This window comes from Budorcas taxicolor, chromosome 2 (genome assembly GCF_023091745.1).
Source record: "Budorcas taxicolor isolate Tak-1 chromosome 2, Takin1.1, whole genome shotgun sequence".
Lineage (NCBI taxonomy): Eukaryota > Metazoa > Chordata > Mammalia > Artiodactyla > Bovidae > Budorcas > Budorcas taxicolor.
The window spans coordinates 171624605-171652598 of record NC_068911.1 but is presented as its reverse complement, the minus strand read 5'-3'; the positions used below and the strand labels follow the sequence as shown (position 1 = coordinate 171652598).

Below are 27994 nucleotides of genomic sequence, written 5' to 3'. Positions count from 1 at the left end.
CCGGGGGGTGGGTCAGCGGAAGTGAGGGCGAGTGAAGCTGGGCGGCCCGCTGTGGTAGGAGGGGCCGTGAGGTGAGTGAATCCGGAGCCGCAGTCTGAGGTGAGACTAGGTCCGAGTGCCGCCTCAGAGCGGGAACGCGAGCGGGAGCGCGGCCGTCCGGCCCGGCGTGTCGCGCGGCCGAGTGCCGGGCGCCGTGCGCTGCCCAAGGCTGCTGGGCCCGCGCCGGTTTTCGGGGGAACTCGTGTTGTCCGCCACACTCGGCTGAGGGGAAACTGAGTCCCCGGGGGGCAGTTGCTCGCCCGAGTCACCCAGCCGCACCAGAGGCTTCTCGTTTCGGCCGCCTCCTCGCTTCCTCCGGGACCCGGCGCCGGGCCTTTGAGTTCATGGGCGCCCCCCCACTCCCGAGCCGAGGCGAGAACTTGGCCGACCTTGACCCCGTCTGGTCGGGCTGTTGCGGGGGGAAGGGAGGCGTGTCCTGGACAAAGGCCCCCGCGGCGGCTCCCCCTCCCCCGGCAGAGAACGGCGCTGAGCGCAGCGGCCTCGGCGGGGACCGGGATGATGCGGCCGGGCCCCGCTCGGGAGGCGCTGGGAGACCGTGTGTAAAAACACCGGGACAGCAGACCCGGAAAGGGCAGTGCGGGTTCGGAGGTGGTGGGAACCAGGCGCACGGCCAGCGAGCCGTGGGGAGTCTTCTAAGCAGACACTTGTGCAGGGTTCAAGGCTAAGTCGGCGTTCTCGTTGGTTCGTTTCTTAACAAATGCTCGAGTGCCTGCCGGGTACGGAGCGGGCTCAGGGCTGCACCTGGAAGCCCCGCCCTTCGGACAAACTGCACAAGCTACACCGTTATCTGGTTACTGCTGCTCCGGAGGAAACGCGGGACGCCGGTCCGGGAAGGGCAGGCAATGCTTCAGCTGAGCTCCAGGGGTAATTGAGGATGAGCTTGGTGAAGAGGCTGGTAGGGTTTCTAGCAGAGGGAATAGAGTAGACAGGGCCGTTGAGGGGCTGCAAGGCCAGTGTGGGTGGAGGGCAGGGGAAGGCGGGTGTGGCGGTGAAGCATGCAGGGACCAGAGTGGAGAGGCCTTGTCGGCTGGGAGAGAAAGACAGGGAGGACCTGCTGGCCATGCTGAAGAGGCTTGGTGTTATCTTCTTTGCTCTAGCAAGCATGAGGGGTTGAAGCTTGGCAGAGATCTATTCCCAATGTGTTCTGAAAAGAGGCCTCTGGCTGCCACGTGAGGGTTAGGCCCAACCGAGTTTGGAGGTAAGTTTGGAGAGGTAGTGGCTGCAGTGACTGAAGTGAGAAACACAGGGAAGCACTGTTGTGTGGAGCTTGTGGCAGGCACTGACACTTAGCACAGAGCCTGGCACACCGAAGGACTTATAAAAAGTCTTGAACTTTGCTGAGAAGATGGAACCCAGGTTGGAGGCAGGAGGATCTGGACCAGACTTGGGTGCTTTCTACTGCCATGGCCACTAAGTGACCTTAAAGCAGTCCCTCTTTTCTAGCTTCCTTTCCTCATGTATCGCAGAGTAAATACCTCCTCTCTTAGAGGTGAAGAGAGACCCTCCAAGGGAGGTTTCTGGAAAGAGCTGGTTAGTCCAGCCTATCCCCTTTTCAGAGGCTGCCCTTGGCTCTGCACTGACTCCTTACCTAGAACATTCCCAGCCCTGGAGACCTGACCATTACCTGACATGCGACCCCCCCCCCCCCCCACCTTTATGGCCTGACCATACTCTGTTCTTTACACATCTCTTCACCTTCTTTTCCTAGACCTGTGTTAATGTTGCTGTTTTCTTTCCCTTCTTAGCTCCTCTGAACTCACTATGGGGCCTTGGGGCCAGGGAACTCAACTCACCTGGCCAGCTGCCTAATGTGCCTTTCTTAGACAATGATATTCAGCCTCTGGTAGAATTAGGTATTTGAGTCCTGTCTCTCTTCTAGATTATGAGTTCCTTGAGAGCATAGCTGTGTCTTACTCTTTCCATAGCCCCTACAGTGCCCAGCATAGGTCCTGGCACAGAGCGAGTATTAAGTGTTTGATGAACAAGGGACTGAATGAGTTCATTGACTGCAACTGCTCACCATGCAAGGGCAGCTATGAGGAATCCGCCCATCTGTGTCTTGTTTCAACAGTTCATTAAGTACTTTAAAATCTTACTTCACTGATTGACCTTCTTGGTATCCCTGAGTGGCAGCTCTTCCTATCTTCTTACTGATAAGAGAAACTACATTCTGAAAGATTAAGTAAGTTGCCTAAGGCTATTAAGCCAGTTGAAGGCTGAGCCAGGATAAAAAGTTTTGGCTCTTCTCCAGTACCCGGTAGACTGAATTTGGCCAGACTGGCTTCTTTCTCCCGTTGTCTGTTTCACTCATATCTGCCTGGTGTAGGGGCCCAGCAGAGCTAGGCTGGGTGGCACATGCTGGACTTTTTACATCTTATCCTCAGGAATGAATGTTGGACTTGGATGGCACCTTACACTCTGCCTTTCCCATGAGCTTTTTTATCTACCAAACAGTTCTATTTACATCGAAGTTTGTTTTTATCTTACCAACTTAAAAAAAATTTTTAATTGAAGTATAGTTCATTTACAACGTCATGTTTCTTTCGGGTATACAGCACAGTGATTCAGTTATACATATATATTCTTTAGAAGTTTTGCCTCAGGAAACCTAAGGACTCAGGAAGGCTCCCAGCTTTGGCCAAGCTCACATGGTGCATCTGAAAGTAACCTCTAACGGTCTGGATTTGTAGAAGCCATGGTTGGGTGAGCACAGCCTCTTTGGCTGGTTTTCTTCCCCTGTGATACGTCAGAGAAGCCTCACTGTTAGTCATGGGCTTCCCTGGTGGCTCAGATGGTAAAGAATCTGCCTGCAATGTGGGAGACCTGGGTTTGAGCCCTGGGTTGGGAAGATTCCCTGGAGAAGGGACTGGCTACCCACTCCAGTATTCTTGCCTGGAGAATCCCATGGACAGAGCAGCCTGGTGGGCTACAGTCCATGGGGTCGCAAAGAGTTGAACACGACTGAGTGACTTGTGTGGGCTTGTGTGGTAGCCACTGAGTCTCCTGTGGGGATTGTTTCACAGGAAGAGAAGTCTGGTGTTCCTTGAGATGGCCTGATATGAAGGCGTCACACTCCCTGCCTCCCCAAGCCTCTAGCGCTGCCCGGTGGCTGCCTTGTCCTTCAAGTGCAGGAGCCAGTTGAAACGTCAGGAATGGAAGCCAATGTGGTAAGGGGCGTTCCCAAGGCAAGGGTGTAGTGGGGAAGATTAAGTACTAGACCTGCTAAAGTTCTATAGGAAGTTCTGAGATCCTCAAGTTAACTCTTCCCCAACCCAGGCTTGGGATTGAAGGGTCCTGCCTTCCATCCCCTCCCTCCAGGCAGAACCAAATATGATATTGGAGCAGTTAGAGGGTCAGTGTGTTTCCATCACTCTGTGTAGTGGGAAGGGAGGGCCACTAATTCCTCACCCTTTTCTCTGGATCCTCCCAGCATTTACTGTGCCTCAGCAGCAGCAGGTGTCCTCTTACGTATCTGGCCAAAGTGAAGGTTGACTGCTGCTAAAGGGAAGGTAGGGGAGAGGATGGGGACAGAAGTTGGATTTTTTCTGAGGTTGTGGCTGTCTCTCTGTGCTTTAGACCATCCCAATCTGGCAAAATAAGCCGCATGGCGCTGCTCGAAGTGTAGTGAGGAGAATTGGGACCAACTTGCCCCTGAAGCCATGTCCCCGGGCATCCTTTGAGGTAAGTGAGCTGGAAAATAGTGGCCCAGAGTGTACGGGGAGTGCTGCTGCTTCTGTGGCCCAGACTCCTTGGCGTTGCCAAGACAGCCTGCCTTCCTGATCACATCTGCATTTTTCAAAAAGAATTTAACTGCTTTTAATGTATCCTGGTCACTGTGGCTTCCTGATTGCACACAAACCTGTGACCACAAGTCAAGCTTCCAATCTGCTCATAAATTAATCATATTGCATCTTTGATGCCTCTGCTAAGCAACTCAAATTTCATCAGGCTCCAGCAATCCAGTGTGTCAGAGTAGGCCAAAGGCCCCTGCTGAACTGGATCTCCAGACTAGCTGTGTCTGTGCTCTGAGGTGTGTGCCTACAACCCTGGCAGGTCCCCTCACAGAACACTGAGTGCTGTGTGTGATTTTGAGATGAACTCTGCTTTTCTTTTAATATGGTGTTGTCACTCAGGGCTTCCCTGGTGGCTCAGACAGTAGAGAATCTACCTGCACCACAAGGCACCCAGGTTTGATCCCTGGGTCAGGAATATCCCTGGAGAAGGAAATGGCACCCAGTATTCTTGCATGGGAAATCCCATGGACAGAGGAGCCTGATGGGCTACAGTCCATGGGGTTGCAAAAAGTCGGACACAACTGAGCGACTAGCACTTAAACTGCTTTTCTTCACCAGCCCTAAGGCTTGCCCTGCTTAGCTACCTATTTACAGTATTTCCCTGATGTCTTTATTCCTCATCCCCTCTTTTCTAGCCAAGTTTAGCCGTTCCTTTACTGGGCTATTTCAGTCTCACCTCTGTGCCCAGGGGGCCTTTAGCATTCACTCTATAGTAAGACTCCCTTGTGCAGTGGAAAGCTAAGTAGCATTTATTGGTCCTAGCTGCCACTCTGTAAGAACTAATGGTTAAGCATCAGCTCCAAGTTAGATGCTTAAGGTCTGTGCCTTTGGGGAGCTGGAACACAAAAGAACTACTTCAGCTTTCTGCCTACACAAAGGAGACAGAAATATGTGCCTGAAAAGATGTAGGCCTGGGGCGAAACAAATGAAGGAGCTGAGTTTGTATATCGGATGCTGAGCTGCAAACTGTGTAGGAGCTTATCTGGAGTCTGAATTGGAATGGGTTTGGGGTTCGGTGCAGGGTGCTGTCTCTTGACCCAGATTGCCGGTTATTGCCTAGGGCTGAATGTGGCCCTGGCTGCCTCAAGCATCAGGAACAAAGGGAAGGACAGCTCGGAAGCATGAGTCAGTCATGGTTGCCCCCACATTTGACTATAGCCTCTCCAGTCCTTTGGCTGGATGCTGCTGGGCAGAGGTGATCAAGGGCACAGGCTCCCACAGAGCAGAAGTAGTAATACCAGCTACATTTATGGAGCCCACACTGTGTGCCAGGCACTGTGCTAAGTACTTTATATTTGTTAACTCATTTAATTGCCAATAGCAGAGGAGCCCTCTGGCTAATCAAGGAAAGCAAATGGAGGCGTCCCCTAAATGGCCCATCTTAGCATTAACTCCTGCGTCATTAGCTCGTTTGTAACCTTGGAGCATCACTTCACTTCTGTGAGACCCAGATTCCCTATCAAAAAGTCAGACCTATCAGTTCCAGATCTACCTACGGAACAGTCTATAGCAGAAGCATCTGAATTTAACTCATATATAGGTGCATTTTTGAGAAACTGCCTCTAGATTTGCTGTAAATTGATTACCTTAAATATTTTTAAGGGAATCTTACTGATTTATTTTTTAATTTACCCATATGAAAATATTAAATTATGAAAAAAGAAAGGGAAACAAGTTGCCTGTAATCACATAGTCATGAGACATGTTTTAGTTCTTTCCTGTCTTTTTCTGAGCATGTATTTTTCTTTGTTGTAAACAGTCAGAATATAATTGAACCTTCCTAATTTTTCATTTAACATGGTGTCACTCAATCTCCCTGTTCCCTAGTTGTTCATTTGGGTGGAGGAGCTATTTTAAGGAATTACATTATGATTCCTTTTGTCTAATTAGCTATTTTTTAAAATTTAAATCTAAATAGTCAAATTATCAACTTTGTTTCTAACAGTGTTGCTATAACATGTAGATCCCAGTATGCTACAAAGGTGTTGTAAAGAGCTTGCCAGGAGAAATTTCCTGTTGATATAACAGATTGTCCATGTCCTTGCACCTGTATTCTCACAACCAGAAGGCTAGACAGTGGGCATCTCTGTTAAAAAGTAACTCTTGCCAGTCCTACTGAAGACTTCTTTGCTCTAGCCAGGGGTCAGCAGAGGACCAGATAGTGAATATTTTAGGCTCTGGGCCATACCGGTCTCCATTACAGCTACTTACTTCTGCAGTTATAGCTTAAAAGCCATGACAGGTAAGACTCAAATGAGTGTGACTCTTTTTTTCCAATAAAATCTTCTGATTGCTCTCCACCTTCCCATCCACGCTCCAAACCGTAGCCAGACTAATCTTTTAAAACCTCACATCTAATCCTTACTTACTTGACCTTTCAATGGCTCATTATTTCAAAGCTCCTAATTCACTTCCCAGTCTCTCCCAACTCCCCACCACTCTATCCTTCCTGTTTCAGCCATGCTGAATTATTTGTAATTTCACAGACTCTTTCTTCTGGCCTCTTATTCAAACTGCCTCCAACTGGGACCTCCTTTAGGAAGTCTTCCCTACACCCAGTGCTGGATTAGATGTTCCCCTATGTATTTTGCCCAGTTTCCAGTTGTCTCATCACGATGGCAGTAAATGTTAATGAATTTTCCTTCCCCACAGACCCTGCCCAACATCTCTGACCTGTGTCTGAGGGATGTGCCCCCAGTTCCTACCCTGGCTGACATCGCCTGGATTGCTGCAGATGAAGAGGAGACTTATGCCCGGGTCAGGTAGCTGAGGCAGTAGCCTGCCGACTGGGGAATGAAAGAGTGAGATGGAGGGCAACAGGAGTGAGAGTAGAACCTGGCTGTGTTACTTTTATTTTTTAAGAGTAAGGAGATTAACCTCCTTTGTTTATTTAATTTTTGGCTGCACTTGGTTGCTGTGCGCAGGCTTCTCATTACAGTGGCTTCTCTTATTGCGGAGCATTGGCTCTAGGGGCATGGACTTCAGTAGCTGTGGCACACAGTTCAGTTGCCCTGCAGCATGAGGAATCTTCCCAGATGGGGGTACAACCCTGTTCCCTGCATTGGCAGGCAGATTCTTAATCACTGGACCACCGGGGAAGTCTGGCTATATATCTCTTGCAGGAGTGTATGATGGAATTTTGGAAGCAGTGCAGTGGCCCATGTCTCTGACACTTTTCTCTCCCTGGTCCAGGAGCGATACACGCCCCCTGAGGCACACCTGGAAGCCCAGCCCTCTGATCGTCATGCAGCGCAATGCCTCAGTGCCCAACCTGCGTGGGTCGGAGGAGAGGCTCCTGGCCCTGAAGAAGCCAGCCCTGCCAGCCCTCAGCCGCACCACTGAGTTGCAGGATGAGCTGAGCCACCTGCGCAGCCAGATTGCCAAAATAGTGGCAGCTGATGCAGGTAGGAGCCCCTGAGCCAGGACCAAATAGCAGGCTGTTTGTTTTTGCTTAGCTTTTGGACAGGATAGGGATACGAATGGTCCTTGATTCGGGGGTACTGGAGTCTAGGGCTCTGGGACTGCCCTAAAGCCTGGCTAGCCTGTATAACTTTTGGATGGTTTCTGTCAGCCATTTGGGGCAGACTGGTTGGGTTAGGAACAAAATCTTCACTTAATCTGGGGCCCCAGGCAGATTCCCTCCCTCAGCCACAAAAACCAACTCTCTTCCAAATGTCTTTTAAGATCATGTCTTCCATGAGTGCTCCATGAGCTTCTGGCTTTCCTTTTCAATATGAGAAATAAGTGTTCCCTACCACTGAGAGATATCCCCCTTTGTAAGCATATTTTCCGTTTCCTTGCATTCTGACTTTCTACCAGAGACCATCTCTCCATCCCTCAGCCTTTCTGTCTGCAGTTAAGGGAAAATCACTGGGAATGGATGGGCTGACCAGATGTAGGAAATACCAACAGGTGGATCTCTCCCAGGATGCTCCGTGTTTAACCCTCATATTCCTCCCATTCTCACTTTTTTCCTATTCATTGACTCAAAGTTATAGCTCCCAAACCTTGTCAGTTGGTAGAACATGTGAAAATCACGGTTTTCTCTCTGAAATTTTTATGTATTTAATTCCCTCATGTGGCAGTTTTATAGAGAAAATGGACTTGAATTTTCCATATATAGTTGTTTGCTACATTTTTTTTTAATCATCCAGGAGACATGCTGAAGTAGTTTAGGAAAAATCCAAAAATATTCCCTAGAAACTTAGAAATTGAGGAAATTCTCTCCATTAAAATTTGGGAACTGGGAGAACTATCACCATTCTGGTTTTTGGCTGTCGAACAGTTCTTCTAGTCACAGATAGCTGCATTTAAAGGAGCACAGTCAGAAGCACTGGCCTAGTTAGAGAAAAGAACAAATTCAGGCCATGGTTCTACACTATTGCTTCAGTCTAAAAAGTGCTGTCCTTCCATTGCCCACTGCAAAATGGGAGCTTTTAGGAAGCAAGGCCTTTATGGGGTGGGTCTTTCTGCCCTTCTGAACACTGGAAAAGCGTAGTACTGCTGCATCTTCTTGAGATCCTGAGAGGGGAAGGTAGTTGGAGGAACCCAGAATGTCACAGTGTCAGCCCAGGAAATGAATATTTGGTAGGCAGTGCTTGTGGGGGGATGTAACTGCTGTATTTTAGCCCCCGTGTCCATCCATGCCTATTGTTTTCTCTTTCAGCTTCGGCTTCTTTAACGCCAGATTTCTTATCTCCAGGAAGTTCAAATGTCTCTTCTCCCTTACCTTGTTTTGGATCCTCATTCCACTCTACAACTTCCTTTGTCATTAGTGACATCACCGAGGAGACCGAGATAGAGGTCCCTGAGCTTCCATCAGTCCCCCTGCTTTGTTCTGCCAGCCCTGAATGTTGCAGACCAGAACACAAAGCTACCTGCAGCTCATCTGAAGAGGATGACTGCGTCTCTCTGTCCAAGGCCAGCAGCTTTGCAGATATGATGGGCATCCTAAAGGACTTCCACCGGATGAAGCAGAGCCAAGACCTGTAAGTATACGTTAAGGAGCTTATGGTGATCATTTTGGGGGGCGGGCAGAGGGGGCTGTGCTGGGTCTTCATTATTCCACTCGGGATATGGGACCTTCGTTGTGATATGTGGGATCTAGTTCCCTGACCAGGGATTGGACCCAGGCCCCCTGCATTGGGACCTCAGAGTCTTAGCCACTGAATCCCCTATGCTGGTCTATTTACTGTTTAAGTTGCCTGTGGCCAATTATCCAATAGAAAGTAAATACTGACATAGTAAATCCTCATTAGTAGCAATGTGTAATTTCATTCACAAAGCTTGCTGCCCGCTTGCTAGTGCCTGGGGACCCCAGTTTGAAAAAAGAGGAACACTTTACATTTGGTTGGGGTGGTCTAACCCAAGGAAATGTTACTAAACAGGAGGTTTAATAAGAAGGTTCATCTAATCCAGCTTCTGTCCTCCAGTGAGGCTTCACCACTTTGGTTCTCATACTGCTAGTAATGTGTCCCTGTGCCCCATCCTTCAAAGTACAGTTGCATAACAGTTATTTTAGTATCTCAAAAAAGTAGACTTGGTGGAAGGAGAATTCCCTTTAAACAGTGGTCCATTATTCAGACCAACCCTGGAAACACAGATTTACGAACAAAGCTTTTGAGATGCCTAGTGCCTAACTCTGGCTGCCTATCAGAATTGCTTGGGTTTGTTCAAAATGCACCTTAAACTTACCAAAGCAGAACACTAGGTGTTTCTGATGGGAGTGTGAGGGGATCTGGAAAATACCTACCATAAGAAACTCGTCTAGCAGAGAAGCCCTAGAGCTCCAGCCTGAGAGTCACCTGCTTGCAGTGTTTCTCTGCTGCATGGGACATACCAGAAGTGTTTATTTAAATGTAGATTCCTGGACATTGAAATATTTGACATCTTAACCTCAAAGTCCAGAGGCCAGGTGTGCAGCTGTATTTTTTAATGCCGTTAAAAAGCTGTTTTCAGCCTCTTCAATAAATGATGCTGGGAAAACTGGACAGCTATATGTAAAAGAATGAAATTAGAACACCTCCTAACACCATACACAAAGATAAACTCAAAATAGATTAAAGACCTAAATGTAAGACTAGAAACTAAAAAACTCTTATTAGAGGAAAATAAGCAGAACACTCGATGACAGAAATCAAAGCAAGATTCTCTATGACCCACCTCCTAGAGTAATGGAAATAAAAACAAAAGTAAACAAGTGGGACATGATTAAACTTAAAAGCTTTTGCACAGCAAAGGAGACTATAAGCAAGGTGCAAAGACAACCCTCAGAATGGGAGAAAATAATAGCAAATGAAACAACTGACAAAGGATCAATTTCTAAAACATACAAACAGCTCATACAGCTCAGTGCCAGAAAAACAAACAACCCAATCAAAAAGTAGGGGAAAGACCTAGAACAGACATTTCTCCAAAGAAGACATACAGATGGCTAACAAACACATGAAAAGATGCTCAACATTGCTCATTATTAGAGAAATGCAAATCAAAAATACGAGATATCACCTCACATCAGTCAGAATGGCCCTCATCAAAGTCTACAAACAAAAAATGCTGGAGAGGGTGTGGAGAAAAGGGAACACTCTTGCACTGTTGGTGGCAATGTAAATTAATACAGCACTATGGAAGACGGTATGGAGATTCCTTAAAAAACTAGGAATAAAACTACCATATGACCCAGCAATCCCACTCCTAGGCATATACCCTGAGGAAACCAAAATTGAAAGAGACACATGTATACCATTGTTCATTGCAGCACTATTTACAATAGATAGAACATGGAAGCAACCTAGATGTCCATTGAAGATGAATGGATAAAGAAGTTGTGGTACATACACACAATGGAATATTAGCCATAAAAGAACACGTTTGAGTCAGTTGTAATGAGGTGGATGGATGAACCTAGAACCTATTATACAGAGTGAAGTGAGTCAGAAAGAGAAAGATAAATACCATATTCTAACACATATATATGGAATCTAGAAAAATGGTCCTGAAGAATTATCTATAGGGCAGCAGTGGAGAAACAGACATAGAGAACAGACTTATGGACATGGGGAGAGGGGAGGAGAGGGTGAGATGTATGGAAAGAGTAACATGGAAACTTACATTGCCGTAAAATAGATAGCCAATGGGAATTTGCTATATGGCTCAGGAAACTCAAACAGGGGCTCTATATCAACCTAGAGGGGTGGGGTAGGGAGAGAAATGTGGGAAGGTTCAGAAGAGAGGGGATATATGTATACCTATGGCTGATGCATGTTGTGGTTTGACAGAAAACAGCAAAATTGTGTAAAGCAATTATCCTTCAATAATAAAGAAAAATTGTTGGGTGGATGCAAATAAGCCAGTATCTGCAGACGTGTAAAAATCTTACATTTCAGAATTATCCTTTGTTAAGTGTCCTAGTTACAGAACCCATCTGTGAACCTACAGATTAATCAATCTGTAGCTACACATGAGTTAACTAAGGCTCAGACGTTGTACATTGTTTGCTTATTCATTTATGCCATTAAAAATTATTTTGCCTTAAAAAAAAAAAGCTGTTTTCAGGGCTGGGGAGCTGAGGGCTGCCTCCTGGAACGATAAAGTTACTCTTAAAGGGACGGTGACTCGCCTCACACAAGATCCCTTTTTGTTTTCTGGTCCCATTTTCTTCTGAAAACTAGACAAGGGTGCTGGTAGTGGATCCTACTACCTGTTCCTAGTCAGGCTGGTCACACAGACCCCCCAGTTCTTTGATTTCCAGCATTTCCAAATTCAGCTGCTGCTGCTTTCTTCTTCTGATCAGTATTTTATAGATTGACTCTCCAACTTTCCTACACTTGCCTCTTGTACCAATTAGATCTGTGATCCCCTACTGCTAAGCCCTTCTTCTCACTCATGCCCTAGGATCTTTTCTCCTTTGTTGATAGAAGGAGCTGGGTTGATGAGTAAGAATGGGAAAGTAGTCCTGTCCTCAAGGTTCAGAAATGTGACAGACTGAAGGCAGTTCCTCTTGGTTTGGTTTTCAAGGTTTAATAATAATCTTAGCCCTTATATGACCAATAAAATGCCTTCATGAGGATGTATATATGTAAGTTCACTAGGATTTCAAGCAACTACTTTCGGAAGATACCTGAGGTTATCAGGTAATTTGAACCTACCCTAATCTGGAACTGGTTTTGCTCCCATGGGTCCCTTATAATGTGAACATTTAACTGTAAATTCTGGATTGCTTATAAGATAGAGCCAGAAGGTGGGATCAGAAGCTTAGCCACGACAGGCCAATACCAACAGGTTAATGGTCCTTTGCCCACATTTTATAGCCATTGCAGGGAATAGTAAAACTATGTCTAATTAAAAGATGAGATCTGCAAGCTTGGTTTTAAACTCTGGCCTCTTCGCTTACTAATGACTTTGGGCATAGTCATAACATTGCTGTGCTTCAATCTCCTCATTGGTAAAAAAAGGTTGTAATAGCTTCTACCTCATAAGAGTGTTGTGAGGAATAAGATTGTATTCCAACACACAAAACACTTCTCAGGACAGAATAAGTACTCAGTCATTTCAGTCACTCAGTCGTGTCCAACTCTTTGCGACCACATGGACTGCAGCATGCCAGGCCTCCCTTTCCATCACCAACTCCCAGAATTGACCCAAACTTATGTACATTGAGTCGGTGATGCCATCCAACCATTTCATCCTCTGTCGTCCCCTTCTCCTGCCCTCAATCTTTCCCAGCATCAGGGTCTTTTCAAATGAGTCAGCTCTTCACATCAGGTGGCCAAAGTATTGGAGTTTCAGCTTCAACATCAGTCCTTCCAATGAACACTCAGGACTGATCTCCTTTAGGATGGACTGGTTGGATCTCCTTGCAGTCCAAGGGACTCTCAAGAGTCTTCTCCAACACCACAGTTCAAAAGCATCAATTCTTCGGCACTCAGCTTTCTTTATAGTCCAACTCTCACATCCATACATGACTACTGGAAAAACCAAAGTACTCAATAAACAAGCTATTATTCTATTTCTAGGAGCCGGAGTTCACTGAAGGAGGAAGATCCTGCTGTTCTTATCTCTGAAGTCCTAAGGAGGAAGTTTGCTCTGAAGGAAGAAGATATCAGTAGAAAAGGGAACTGATATCACTCAGCTCTGCAACTCAGTCTCACGCTCCTGGAATTCCTTCAGTAGCTGCCTTCCTCACCGCAGATGTTTCTGCCCATCAGTTAAAAATCTGCAACAGTCTTGCTGAAAGCTAGAGCTTGGACTAAGAAGAGCTGCATTATGTTTTCCATACTCAAACCTAAGAAGCTAAAGGACTGTTTTGAGCTGAGACACAGGTAATTATATACATTGGAAATGTCTCAATTTAAAGGGTGAGATACAACTTTCTGGTTTTTCTTTCTCTTGTGTGAAAGTAAGTCCTAAATGAAAGACTGACTTCACTGCACTAGACCCCGTAACTGGTCTCACCGAACACTTTTTGTGCCCAGCTGTCACTCACTCTCAGCCGCTTCCTTGCAGCAGAGCAGGGCTGAGGGGAGGGGGCTATAAATGTATGTGCACGTTCACAGGGCAGGGAAAATCTTATGCTGCTCCATCATGAACTGACACCAATGCCCAGCAATCATTCTCTCCCCCTTCCCTGTCTTAACACTTACATGTAGAGGTTGGGCCACTGGACCCACCGAGGCTTGGGATACTGCTGGGAGGCCTGGGCTGTTTTTTTCTTAAATATATTTTGTAATACTGTACAACCAAATCTACCCTCCAAGGCCCTGACGCCTCATTGGTTCCACTGATTGAAAGCTCTTTCTCTTCCATGGACTTTAAGCCCAGCAGGGAAGAGAAATGAAGAGGTGAATCTTCCAGGCCCTTGACTGCTCCTTTGCGTGGGGCCAAGGTTTGTACTTACTATACCATGCATGACTCAGATGCCCTCAGGTCCTTTTCATTACAGTATGTATCCTGTGTTTGGGTTGAAGCATTACCTGACATTAAAGGAAGGATCTGGAGAGATACTGCGTTGGTTGTGTCCATCTCTTGAGTTGTGACCACCCAGTATCCCCCACAGGTATAGAATTCCTATTAATTTCAAGGTATATGAGCTTTTGTAAACAGGTTCCTGCCTTTATAGGAGGAAGCTTCTTCCCTAGGGAGCTTCTTGTTCCCTTTAGAAACACTTCTTAAAGCCAGTCCATCCTATAACTTGCACGCTTGCCCCTAGAGGCTTATTTTTAAGCCTCCTACGTACCACACCTGCAACATGGGAAACTGCTGCCCGGTGGATGATGTCTTGAATAGAACACAAATCAGATTGGATTCGTGTTCAGATCAGACCCATGGCAGTGACGGAACATTGCTTTTTCAAAAAAACGAAATTGGTAATGTTTTAGTTACCATCAGAGCCAGCTTTGTAAACAGTCATTTATTTGGATTCATAGTTTTACAAAGGGAGTTCTCTCCCACCTTATAGTAGAAGAATGATACAGTCACGTTTAGATCATTATAAGTCAGCCCTTTTCAGGGAGATGTTTAAACATATATAACCTTAAAATGCTGTAAAGTTACCACAAAAATAAAATAAAAAAACTACTTAATCATTCTACTTCTGTCTATCCTCCCTGCCCCTGTATGCCTGGGTCTGGGAGAATTGCCTCATCACTCAAAAAAGTCAAGAATAATGGTGACAAGCTTAGGTTGAATGGGTAAAATTACAGCCAAAGATTAGAAAAACACATATCCATAAGCAGCAGCTTCCAAGTCAGAAGCATCTAAAAGGGCAAAGAGGTCCCTCTGTGCAGGCTGTGTAGCGGGCTCTAGTGGAGGGATGAGTACCTGCCCTGCCCCTTCAGTGCTCACCACAACTCATGCAGGGAATTCACCAGCCACCTCATCCTCAGGGCAAGACATGAAGCCAATCACACTGTCAACAAGTGGTACCATCTGCTTTATTGACACTTAAGAAAATGGTCAGTAACAACAGCTTCATCCCATGCTTCCCTCCCACCAAAGATCATTCTCCTGAATGACCTTTCTAAAACAAAAATCTTCCATTCCCCTACTCAAACATACCCCTTGAAGATGTTTTCTTATATGTCATTTCTAGGTACTTTTAGCACCACCCAAACCCTCACAAAGACATTTAGGCTTGGTGCCTGATAACTTGATTACCTTCAGAGTCCTGGGTAAACAGCAAATCAGGCTGCAGATTGAACTGGGTGGTCCTGTCCTGGCACTGAGCCCAAAGGCTATTAGGAACCTGCCCATAGCCCTGATTTTGGTCATTGGTTACATCTCGGAAAGGAGCTCTAGAGTTGTGGGCAATGACCCGCTGGCCCTGAGAATCCTCGGTGAAAAGCTGACTCCAGGAGTCCTTGTCATTCCTTTCACTGTCCCAGGAAAACTCAGGAATAGGGCAAGAGCTTTGTTTCACTGCTTTCGTGTTTGCTCTGTGCTGGGAATCCTTGTATGTTTGAAGGACAGGGGCCTGCCTGTTGCTTTTGGCAGACACATTTTCCCAGTTAGTCTTATCCAAGAGCTGATGGCCCTTGTGCCCAGTTGTTTTACTGTGTCTCTCCACACTCTGATAATTATTTTTCTTAGATCCATGAAGCCATTCCCTTTCACAGGAAGAATCCTCTCCCTCTTTTTGGTCCAGCAAGCAAGAACTCTCCAGGTCTTGGGTGAAGGAGCAAGCCAGTGAGGCCTTACTCTCTCCAGCACAGACTGAGGTATCAGGCCGGAACAAAGACGGCACAGTCAAGTATGGGGTTCCTATTCCATGGTGGCAAGAAGCCTTCAGAGACTGAGGAGAAAGTCTAGCTTCCTGGACGTCTGCAGGGGTTGAAGTGGCTAAAGGGGGTGCTGTGAAGTCATCCTGCAAGCCCTGGGTCAGATGTTCCAGCTGGGCTGCGTCTTCCTTAGACTCTTTGTTGGTCCAACTTTCTGTATGAGATGAAACACTCCTCTGGTCAGCACCGTTTGTCTTTCCTAGTAAAACAGATGAACAAATTTTATTCTGCAGGAAAACTCCACCTGAGTAGGATTCAGGTGGCTTTTTCTGTAATCAGTATTGGCTACCATACTACCTTTGATCTTCCTGCTTTCAATCTCTAGTCTAAAACACAGCTCTTATATTCCCCTTCTCAAATATATGGGTGCTTGCTTTGACCTACCTAATAAACATGGCATATAATCAGACCACAGCCTACTCTTCACATTTTCATATTATGGGTTTGTGTAACACAGGAGGGCAGATCAGTTTTGCTTTTGTTTTTTATTTAACATGTAGTTTCTTCTGAATAGTGATGCTGGCCAAATATTACTCCTGGATATTATACCATTTTTGTAAAGTCTTACAGATCACATTAACCAGCCAACTCAGAAATCTCCTGAAGAATGTAGGTCTCCTGCTCCCCAAATATTTCATGGAAAATGGAATAAAGATACAATTATTTGCTAAGTCAATCAGTAGAAAGGACAAAACTATTAGTGTCCAGCCTGTATGTTTTATCAGGTGTGGAATGGATCCTGTCTGCCTTAAGGATAAATGTAACATGAAATTCCTACTCCCCCACAAATGATGCCAAGATCTAATTATAAACAAAGCTGATAACTTTCTTTCCTTCTCCAAGAAATATACTACAGAAATAGTTTTTTAAAAGCGTTCTCAACTTTTTCTAAGATTTCAATACAGACTATATAGAATATATAAGAATTTTGAATTGGAAAGTGGTTTTGAAAAAATCTGCACACGTTGCTTAAAGCAAAAGATCGTTTTAAGTTTTTGTTTCTGGTAGGGAGAAAGCATTTTGAAGGCTTAGGCAAAGCAGTCCTGGGAATGGCACCAAGAATTAGAACTCTTCCCAGCACCCTTCAACTGACAAGAATCCTGCTATGTAAGCCCCAGCCTGCTCTGAGGCAGCTGGTCCCCAAAGAGAAACATGCAAACAAAGAATTGCCAAGGAATGAGACACAAGCCAACTTTATGCCAAGCTTTCTAAGAAAAAAAACCTTTGAACTTTGATTAATTTGAGAAGCTTCATATAGACATAGCAATTATCAATTAATCTTATACAGACTACTAACTGTGGCCAATCCAAGACATATACCTTACTAATACATATACCTTAGTAATGGCTCCCCTCTGCACCCCCAATCCTCAAGTGTACCTTTCCTCACTGCTCTGTCAAAGAATACCAGTATTTAATTTTAGACTGTGATAAACAGAACCAGAAAAGCATGTTTGTAAAAGCACGTATATATTGCTTTCCAAAAGACGATGTTTTCTTGTGCTTTATAACTCGTCTAATAAGTCAGCTAAGTTTAACACAAAGCACTAGTGACACCACTTCTCATAAATGTTGCAGCTTGGAAAAATGAGTGCCCTCCTTTTTGCACCCTGATGGCTTTCAGTGTGCTCACCATACCTGGCTGCAAGGAGAGAAAGGAAGCAATGCTGGTCTGCCGAGTGCCTGCAGATGGACAGCTTCTTTGAGTAAAAGAAATTTTAGCTTTTCTCTCTCCAGGAAGGAGTGTTAACATTTTGGTGCTTGACTTGATTAAATGTGTCTAAGGAAGGGAAGAAAAAGAATAATAGAAACGATTAATATCAAGACAGCTCAGACAGGAAAGACTCAATAAACACCAGTTACCCTCTTGGAACCACACTAGATCTTTTGGACTCCATGCATAAACGCTTGTCTAGTTTTGGCTGTACCTCACCTTCCACCGTTTTCTGCCATACTGATGGTGTCTGTTTTTCCTCAAGAATCATATATTCAATTCTAGCCCATTCTTTGTGCTTCCCTGTAGAAATCATCAGGCTGACTAAAAAAACAGGATCTGTTGAAGGGATTCCACAGAAGATAGTCTCTCCTTTATACTTAAAGATAATTTATGATTCTACAGCAGCAGCAGTTGATTCATTTTCAATAGTTTTCAAATAGTCACATAGTGGTTTAACAGCATGGCTCCTGAGTCACACAGCTGCTCAAATTAACACCAGTTTTGCCACAGCCCATTAGCTGCATGACCTTCTAGAAGTTGTTTGATCTCTGTATCATTCTCATCTGTGAAATGGAGACAATAACAGTACCAAGCCCACAGGGCAGTTAGGATTTGGTGCGTTAATTCATATAAAGGGCTTACACAATTCTCATACATAGACAACATTTAATAATAGTTGGCTGTTAAGAAGAAGAATGAGATGGCTGGATGGCATCACTGACTCGATGAACCTGAGTCTGAGTGAACTCCGGGAGTTGGTGATGGACAGGGAGGCCTGGCGTGCTGCGATTCATGGGGTCGCAAAGAGTCAGACACGACTGAGCGACTGAACTGAACTGAAGAAGGAGAGCAATGAAGCAGCACAAATCTCACTACACTTACACTCATCCCATGCTCCTTTATTTGTGATTTGATTTTCTTGTGGAATGCCCAAAAAGTAGGGAAAGTAGGATTATATTAAATTTGCTGTGAAAGTCAAAGACAGAATGAGATTTGCCAGTATCCATGTACCAATTTCACGTACTGTTGAAGCGTTCAGTTCAGTCGCTCAGTCGTGTCCGACTCTTTGCGACCCCATGAATCGCAGCACGCCAGGCCTCCCTGTCCATCACCAACTCCCGGAGTTCACTCAGACTCACGTCCATTGAGTCAGTGATGCCATCCAGCCATCTCATCCTTGGTCTTCCCCTTCTCCTCCTGCCCCCAATCCCTCCCAGCATCAGAGTCTTTTCCAATGAGTCAACTCTTCACATGAGGTGGCCAAAGTACTGGAGCTTCAGCTTTAGCATCATTCCTTCCAAAGAAATCCCAGGGTTGATCTCCTTCAGAATGGACTGGTTGGATCTCCTTGCAGTCCAAGGGACTCTCGAGAGTCTTCTCCAACACCACAGTTCAAAAGCATCAATTCTTCGGCACTCAGCCTTCTTCACAGTCCAACTCTCACATCCATACATGACCACTGGAAAAACCATAGCCTTGACTAGACGGACCTTAGTCGGCAAAGTAATGTCTCTGCTTTTGAATATGCTATCTAGGTTGGTCATAACTTTTCTTCCAAGGAGTAAGCGTCTTTTAATTTCATGGCTACTTGAAGGATTTTGAGCATTATCTTGCTAGCATGCAAAACAAGCACATTTGAACAGTAGTTTGAACATTCTTTGTCATTGCCTTTGGGATTGGAATGAAAACTAACCTTTTCCAGTCCTGTGGCCACTGCTGAGTTTTCCAAATTTGCTGGCATATTGAGTGCAGCAGTTTAACAGCATCATCTTTTAGGATTTGAAATAGCTCAGCTGGAATTTCATCACCTCCACTAGTTTTGTTTGTAGTAATTCTTCCTAAGGCCCACTTGACAAGGAGACACTTGCTCCTTGGATGAAAAGCTATGACAAACCTAGACAGCATATTAAAAAGCAGAGACACAACTTTGCCAACAAAGGTCCATATAGTCAAAGCTATGGTTTTTCCAGTAGTCATGTATGGATGTAAGAATTGGACCACAAAGAAGGCTGAGTGCCAAAGAAATGATGCTTTCAAACTGTGGTGCTGGAGAATACTCGAGAGTCCCATGGACTGCAAGGAGATCAAACCAGTCAATCCTAAAGGAAATCAACCCTGAATATTCATTGGAAGGACTGATGCTGAAGCTCCAATACTTTGGCCACCTGATGCAAAGAGCCAACTCATTGGAAAAGACCCTGACTGGGAAAGTTTAAGGCAGGAGAAGGGGATGACAGAGGATGAGATGGTTGGACAGAGTTGGATGGCAACACCAACTCAATAGACATGAGTTTCAGCAAACTCCAGGAGACAGTGAAGGACAGGAAAGCCTGGCCTGCTGCAGTCCATGGGGTCACAAAGCTGGACACAACTTAGCAAATGAACAACAACAATGTACCAATTTGGAAGTAGGCCTGAAATTTGAACCCATGTTATTAATTCTAGCCCAAAGTTGACTTCATTTTAACATTTGGAAAATCCTGGGCATAAAATTCATAGACTTGTAGTATTAGTATGGAGTATTTCCTTCCACCATACAAAACTAGAAAACTGAATCAGATGCAGAAACAACTGATTTTGGATGATGGATAACAGGCAGTGCAGGACTGTGATCCCTGAAAGCAGGAGAAATAAGGTGAATCCTGGATCACCCTAGGTAGCACTTGTCAGATTGCACTGTATGTAGAGAGATACCTAGGCAGAGCACTGCAGTCTTGGTGAATCGAGCAGGCTGAGACTGGAATTCGGGGAAAGATGGGGTGGCTGGGATTTGCAGCACGGAGAAGCACATCCAGAAATCTACATAGAGAGCCCTTCAGTTCATTACTGAAAACAAACCCACCCCACGAGGTCAGACAAAAAATGCCAGGAGCACAAGATGAACAATTCCTAGAGCTCACACAGGGCTGGGAGGGTTCTCGCTAGCCACAGAAGAAACACTTTTTTTAAAATTGGAGTATAATTGCTTTCCAGTGTTGTTAGTTTCTGCTGTACAACTAAGTGAGGAGTGAAAGTGTTAGTCGCTCAGTTGGGTCTGACTCTTCATGACCCCATTTACTCCTTCATGACCCCCACCAGGCTCCTTTGTCCATGGAATTCTCCAGACAAGAATACTGGAGTGGGTGGCTGTTTCCTTCTCCAGGGAATCTGCCTAACCCAGGGACCGAACCCAGGTCTCCTGCACCGCAGGCAGATTCTTTACTGTTTGAGCCATATAACTCCTCCCTCTGGGACCTCCCTCCCACCCACACCCCTATCCCACCCATCTAGGTCATCACAGAGCACCAAGCTGATCTCCCTGTAGTATACAGAAGGTTCCCATCAGCCATCCGTTTCACACGCGGTAGTGTATGTATGCCAGTCCTAATCTCCCAGCCCATCCCACCCTCACCTTCTCCCCATGTCCACATATCCATTCTCTGCATCTGCATCTCTTTTCCTGCCCTGGAAATAAGTTCATCTGTACCATTTTTCTAGATTCTACAGGTATGTGTTAATATATGATACTTGGATTAAAGACCTAAATGTATGACCGGACACTATAAAACTCTTAGAGGAAAACACAGGAAATATACTCTGACATAAACCACAGCAAGATCTTTTTCAACCCACCTCCTAGAGTAATGAAAACAAAAACAAAAATAAACAAATGGAACCTAATTAAACTTAAAAGCTTTTGCACAGCAAAGGAAACCATAAATAAGATGAAAAGACAACTCTCAGAATGGGAGAAAATATTTTCAAACAAAGCAACAAACAAAAGACCAATCTCCAAATTACACAAACAGCTTATGGAGCTCAATTTAAAAAAAAAAAAATCAAAAAATGGATGAAAGACCTAAAGACACATTTCTTCCTAGAAAGACCTTTTTAACATCAGTGACATTTAGCAGAATTAGTAGAAGGATCACCCCTTAGCAATTCTAAACTGGCCCCAGAACAAAAACTATTCCAAACCTGTCCTGCTATTGTTTTTCAGTCACCAAGTCATGTCTGACTCTTGGCAACCCCATGGACTGCAGCACCGTCCCTCACCGTCGCCCAGAGTTTCCCCAAGTTCATGTTTGTTGAATCAACTAGTCCTAACAAAGCTTAAAAACAAGCTGACTGGGACTTCCCTGGTGGCTCAGTGGTAAAGAATCCACCTGCCAATGCAGGAGACCTGGATTCCATTCCTGATTCAGGAAGATACCACATGCCAAGGAACAGCTAAGCCCACGCGCCGCAACTACTGATTGAGCCTGTGCTCTAGAGCCCAGGAGGCACAACTACTGTAGCCTGTGCCCCCAGAACCCGTGCTCCACAGGAGAAACCACAGCAAGGAGAAGCCCGCAGCCGCAACTAGAGCAGCCTCCACTCTGCGACTAGAGGAAAGTCAATGTATCAGTGAAGACTAGCACGGCCAAAAATAAATATAAATGAACACTTTTTTAAAAAAAGAGCAAGGTGATTAGCAAGTAACTACCTGCCAAAACAAATTTCAATATTCTCTAAAGACAACAAAATCCAGACCCCCAGCAATGTAGAACCATGGTCGAGCACCCAACAAAACATTGCTAGATATGTGAAATGCAGGAAAATAACCCATAATGGGGAGGTGGGGGTGGAGTGGGGGATCAGTTAATGGAAACAGACTCAGAAAAACCAGGGATGACTGGGAATTCCCTGGCAGTTTAGTGGTTAGGACTTCACCCTTTCACTGCTGAGAACCTGGGTTCACTCCCTGGTCAGGGAACTAAGATCCAGGAACTGCAAGCTGACCTGTTAGGCCCATATGTATGTATATGTGTGTGTGTGTGTGTGTGTGTGTGTGTATATATGTATATGTATATATATATGTATATATATATATATAAGATGACAGAATTAGCAAACTTTAAATATGCTCAAGGATTTAAAGGAAAATGTGAAAATAATGAAAGAAATAGAAGTTATGAAACATTCACTAGATGGGCTTAATAGATTATAGAGACTACAGAAAAAAAAAAACACTGGGACCTGAAGTTATAACAATATGAACAATCCAAAATGAAGCAGAGTGAGAAACTGAAAAGAATAAATTCGTAATGGTCTATAGAGCACACATATAACAAGAAGTCCAAAAAACAAGGTGAAAGACGGCAGAAAATATACTTAGAAATAATGGCTCCAATTTTTTTGAGTTTGCTGAAAACTACAAAAAACTGTAATTGTCTTTTTCAAAGATGGCCAATAAAAAGTACCCAAGTACTACATTTTAGACCCAGATAACCACGATGGTGTGATCACTCACCTAGAGACAGACATCCTGGAATGTGAAGTCAAGTGGCCCTTAGGAAGCCTCACTACGAACAAAGCTATGGAGGTGAAGGAATTCCAGCTGAGCTATTTCATATCCTAAAAGATGATTCTGTGAAAGTGCTGCACTCAATGTCAGCAAATATGGAAAACTCAAGCAGTGGCCACAGGACTGGAAAAGGTCAGTTTTCATTCCAGTCCCTAAGAAAGGGAATGCCAAAGAATGTTCAAACTACCACACACTTGTACTCATTTCACAAGCTAGCAAAGTAATGCTCCAAATTCTCCAAGTTAGGCTTCAATAGTACATGAACCAAGAATTTCCAGATGTTCAAGCTGGATTTAGAAAAGGGAGAGGAATCAAAGATCAAATTGCCAACAACTGTTGGATTATCGCAAAAGCCAAGAGTTCCAGAAAAACATCTGCTTCATTGACTACGCTAAAGCCTTTTACTGTGTGGATCACAATAAACTGGAGAATTCTTCAAGAGATGGGAATACCAGACCACCTTTCCTCCCTCCTGAGAAACCTGTATGCAGGTCAAGAAGCAACAGTTAGAACCAGACATGGAACAACGGACTGGTTCCAAATTGGGAAAGGAGTACGTCAAGGCTGTATACTGTCCTCCTGCTTATTTAACTTATATGCAGAGTACATCATGAGAAATGCCAAGCTGGATGAAGCACAAGCTGGAATCAAGATTGCAGGGAAAAATATCCATAACCTCAGATATTCAGATGACACCATCTTTATGGCAGAAAGTGAAGGAGAACTAAAGAGCCTCTTGATGAAGGTGAAAGAGAAAAGTGAAAAAGCTGGCTTAAAACTCAACATTAAAAAAATGAAGATCAAGGCGTCCACTCCCATCACTTCGTGGCAAATAGATAGGGAAACAACAGAAACAGTGACAGATTTTATTTCCTTGGACTCCAAAATCACTGCAGATGGTGACTGCAGCCATGAAATTGAAAGACACTTGCTCCTTGGAAGAAAAGCTATGACAGGAATGGGCAAATTCAGTTCAGATGACCATTATTATCTACTACTGTGGAAAAGAATCTCTTAGAAGAAATGGAGTAGCCCTCATAGTCAACGAAAGAGTCCGAAATGCAGTACTTGGGTGCAATCTCAAAAACGATAGCATGATCTCTGTTTGTTTCCAAGGCCAACCATTCAATATCACAGTAATCCAAGTCTATGGCCTAACCACTAATGCCGAAGAAGCTGAACAGTTCTATGAAGATCTACAAGACCTTCTAGAACTAACACCAAAAAAAGATGTTCTTTTCATAATCAGTTCAGTTGCTCAGTTGTATCCGACTCTACAACCCCATGAGCTGCAGCACACCAGGCTTCCCTGTCCATCACCAACTCCTGGAGCTTGCTCAAACTCATGTCCATTGAGTCGGTGATGCCATCCAACCATCTCATCCTCTGTCATCCCCTTCTCCTCCTGCCTATGTAAACTCAATTTATTACTTTGCATATAACCATTTGTCTCAAAAACTTATATAACCTTGCCTTGACCTCTATAGGAGGAACAGTCCTCAGAGCTTTCTGAAAAACTGTCTCCCAGATTATAATCCTCAAGCTGGCCCAAATAAAATTTCCCCTTTCTTTCTTAAATTAACTATTAATTTTTCATTGACACTTGACATTAAAACTCATTCAGGCCTATTGGATAGCTAATCTAGGAAGAAGCAGGATTCCTGTAAAAGGGAATCTTTAGGACTTTGCTTTGGGCTGGAAATCTTAACACCAGAGGAACAGGAACTAGTGGAAGAACAAAAGTTTATAAAAGTATCTTTAGGAATAAAATACCAAAGTAGTTTTAGGAATAATGGCATCAGTGACTACAGTCATAAGGTCCTGCTACTGCTAAGTCACTTCAGTCGTGTCTGTCTGACTCTGTGCCACCCCAGAGACGGCAGCCCACCAGGCTCCCCCGTCCCTGGGATTCTCCAGGCAAGAACACTGAAGTGGGTTGCCATTTCCTTCTCCAGTGCATGAAAGTGAAAAGTGAAAGTGAAGTCGCTCAGTCGTGTCCGACTCTTCTCGACCCCATGGACTGTAACCTACCAGGCTCCTCCATCCATGAGATTTTCCAGGCAAGAGTACTGGAGTGGGGTGCCATTTCTGACCTCCAGAAATCAGAGGAAAGTAAAGGGCCTAGAGATCCTGAAGAGAGGACTCCTGCCATGCACCAGATCAACACACAAATGTTTTCATCATAACATCATCAAAGGAAAAGGTGTGATTTGGAGTGTCAGAGTTACAGACATAGAAACAAATATTGATTCTCCTCTTCCCTGAGGGATATTCTTTTTCTCTCCTAGCTCTCTTCTACTTCTCTTTCTAAATTAAACTGGTACACAGATTTCCCATCCACCTCACATAAATCAAGAATGTATTTATTCTAAAAGTATAAAAGGCTTATTCTTAACTCCAGAAGTAAAAAACACCCATTGCACATTTTGGTCATTTTTGATAAATATGTTTATTTCCCTACCACCCATTAATTAGCCTTTTCCCCTATATGTGGGGATAGATAGCATTCTATCTATGCTATAATATGATAAAACTCCTATTTTGGGGCATACTCATTCACACACTAGAGAAGAACAAAAAAGTTGACAAGCAAGCAAGATAACTTTGCTAATCCAACAAACATAGTTAACAAAAAATATAAGGCTGACACAGACTCTCAAGAACTCCTGTGCTATAGGAAATATGTTTCAGATTTCTAAAGTGATCTACATTTTAACCACTGCATAGAAGAAAGAGACTTTTGTATTTACTAAACAAGGTTACATGTTTCATGTTCTTAATTTTAAAAACATACATTCTTTAACGAGTTATCTCATTTCTAGAAATTGATCCTGCAAACGATTTATTTGCATATGTACAAAAGGATGTGTGTATAAAACTCTTCATTTCATAAGTGTTTTAACAGCAAAAGATTAGAGACAGCTTCTTATCAAGAAAAGACTGGTAAACATAAATACTATATATACTTGCGGGCTTCCCTACACAGTAAAGAATCTGCCTGCAATGCAGGAGACCTGAGTTTGATCCCTGGGTTGGGAAGATTCCCTGGAGGAGAGCATGGCAATCCACTCCAGTATTCTTGCCTGGAGAATCCTCATGGACAGAGGAGCCTGGTGGGCTACATTCCATGGGGTCACAGAGTCGGATGTGACTGAGCAACTAACCACAGCACATATATACTTGCGATGGCTGAATCGTACTCCAAAATTTGTATGTTGAGGCTCTAATACCCACATGACATTATTTGGCCACCTATGCTCTCTCACACTCTTTAGATCTCATCTGCTCCTGTTTGCCTCACTCTGCTTCAGCAACACTAGCCTTCTTGGGCTTCAGGTCAAGTAGACGCATATATCTCTGTCTCTCTCTACACACACACATACACACCAAGAAACGACCACTTGAGGACACAAGAATAAGGCAGCTGTTTTCAAGACAGGAAGTCCTCACCAGAATCGAACCATACTGGCACCCTGATCTCAGACTTCCAGCCTCCAGAACAATGAAAAAATTAATTCTGTTGGTTTAAGCCACCCAATCTATGGTATTCTGTTATGGCAGCCCAGCTGACTAAGACATTATTATTGCATATAATGGATACTATTTCATAACAGAATGCTATGTAGTCCTTAAAATGAATGAAGCAGCTTTCTGTGAGCCATATGAAATAGTCCTTAAGATGCAGTGAGTGAAATAAGTAAGCTGCAGAACAATATATATGATGCTACTATTTAAAAGAATAGTTATGCATTTGCTTGTAGATGCAGATTATCTCTGGAAGGATACCCAAGAAAGTTGTGGCCTCTGAGACAAGGAAAGGCTATAAATGTTAGATATTTTACCGCATAAGTTAAACATATTACTACATACATTACATATATTACTACTACATAGAATTGTACCAAACAAAATAACTCGTCGGAAATATTCAGCACAATGTCCGGCTTAAAATGCTCAATAAACAGTAAATATTATCTTATACTTCTGTTTCTTTGTAATGACTAACAATCTTGCATATGTGCCAAACCTGTGTGTGATTTCCAATTCTCCAAGTTGGTTGAACCTGGCTTAATTAACCTCACCTCAGTCTCCTTACTCCCGTAAAGGTGATGATACAAATAATACATATTAAATACTTACTACAGTATGTGACATCCACTGGATGCTATTTTTCTGTTTTTCCTTTCTTCTATTTTTTTACCCCCTGAAGTTACCAGTTCTGGGCAGCGGACCCTCCCGGCGAGAACTTCCCTTTGCATACGCACCCACCCCTCCGCGTACTTGAGCCTCTGCTACCTTCCCGCAGGGATTCTACGTTAAGGAGTCTGTCCGCTCCATTACGCTCCTCAAAGCGAAGTTTCTCTCCAACCTCTCCCTCACCTCGAAACCTCGCCGTCCCAGCCTCTTCACATGCCGCCGCACTCAGCCTCCCTGTCAGCCTTCCTACCCCATTTTCTTCTCTCCACTCTTCCCAAATCCCATTCTTCAGCCTTTTTCAGACTCCAGCCCCTCTCTCCCCTCAACTGCCAAATATGTTCGTTCTCGCCCCTCGACTCTACCTCCATCATCTCCAGGTTCACCCAAAAGCCTCTCTTCACACACCTTTGGGCCCCTAGGCCCTCCCGAACCACCCTCTCTCCCCCGCAACGACTCACCTGCGCTTTCCGCCTCTTCAGCGCCGCGGCGTCCAGCCACACGCCGCAGGCCTCCTCCTCCTTCTCCGGGTCTCTGTGCCTCATGGCCGCTGAGAAGACCAAGCCAACCGGACACCCGCTGGAAGCTCGAGCCACCTCACGCAACCGCCACCAGAGACTCTGCGGACGTTCGGATCTCCCGCCAACGCTGGGGGCGGAGCTACGCCGCGACCGCCCCGGCGCAGGCACCGCCCTCAGCGTCAGCTCCGCCCCTGAGCAAGCCCCGCCCCCTTTCCCCCCCGCTGCGGTCTTAAGGCCTTAACCAGGACAGTGGTGAAGCGTGGAGCGGATTACCAAGGCCAAGTTCATTCTGGCTTTCTGATCCAAAAGTTGTATTCGGAACTGTGTTGAGTGAACGCGTTCGCGACGCTGCACAAGGAATATGCATTTTCTTTTTGTGGAGTTAGTTGCACTCTCTTCCTCATAACCGTCAGATCTTTTCCTTGTCTTATCGCTGAGTTCTTATGCATCCTTAAGTCGCTTCAGTCGTATCTGACTCTTTGCGACCCTATGGACCGTACCCAGCCAGGCTCCTCTGTCCATGGGATTCTCCAGACAAGAATACTGAAATGGGTAGCCATTTCCTCCGCTAGGGGATCTTCCTGACCCAGGGATCGAACCTGTGTCTC

At 44.7% G+C, this 27994-nt stretch overlaps 2 protein-coding genes across 6 annotated transcripts; one reads left to right on the top strand and one right to left on the bottom strand.

Annotated features, from left to right (window-relative positions):
- The first annotated feature begins 10 nt into the window (after positions 1–10).
- MTFR1L (mitochondrial fission regulator 1 like) lies at positions 11–16020 on the top strand. Of its 5 annotated transcripts, none has more exons than XR_008200878.1 (8): positions 12–99; positions 3084–3227; positions 3637–3741; positions 6507–6616; positions 7047–7258; positions 8521–8842; positions 12869–13174; positions 15496–16020. XR_008200878.1 is itself a non-coding variant. In XM_052655713.1 (7 exons), the coding sequence occupies exons 2-7, from the start codon at positions 3213–3215 to the stop codon at positions 12972–12974; spliced, it is 870 nt and encodes a 289-aa protein (XP_052511673.1). In that variant the 5' UTR covers positions 11–71; positions 3084–3212; the 3' UTR covers positions 12975–15215. The 5 variants fall into 5 exon arrangements, 2 of the variants coding, with proteins under 2 accessions (XP_052511673.1, XP_052511665.1); XR_008200881.1 differs by having other exon boundaries at positions 15467–16020; XR_008200877.1 differs by having other exon boundaries at positions 15441–16020.
- Positions 14980–27410, bottom strand: AUNIP (aurora kinase A and ninein interacting protein). The gene is made up of 3 exons (XM_052655693.1): positions 27327–27410; positions 17267–17408; positions 14980–15827 (listed from the first exon to the last, which is right to left on the bottom strand). The coding sequence occupies exons 1-3, from the start codon at positions 27408–27410 to the stop codon at positions 14980–14982; spliced, it is 1074 nt and encodes a 357-aa protein (XP_052511653.1).
- Positions 27411–27994: the final 584 nt, after the last annotated feature.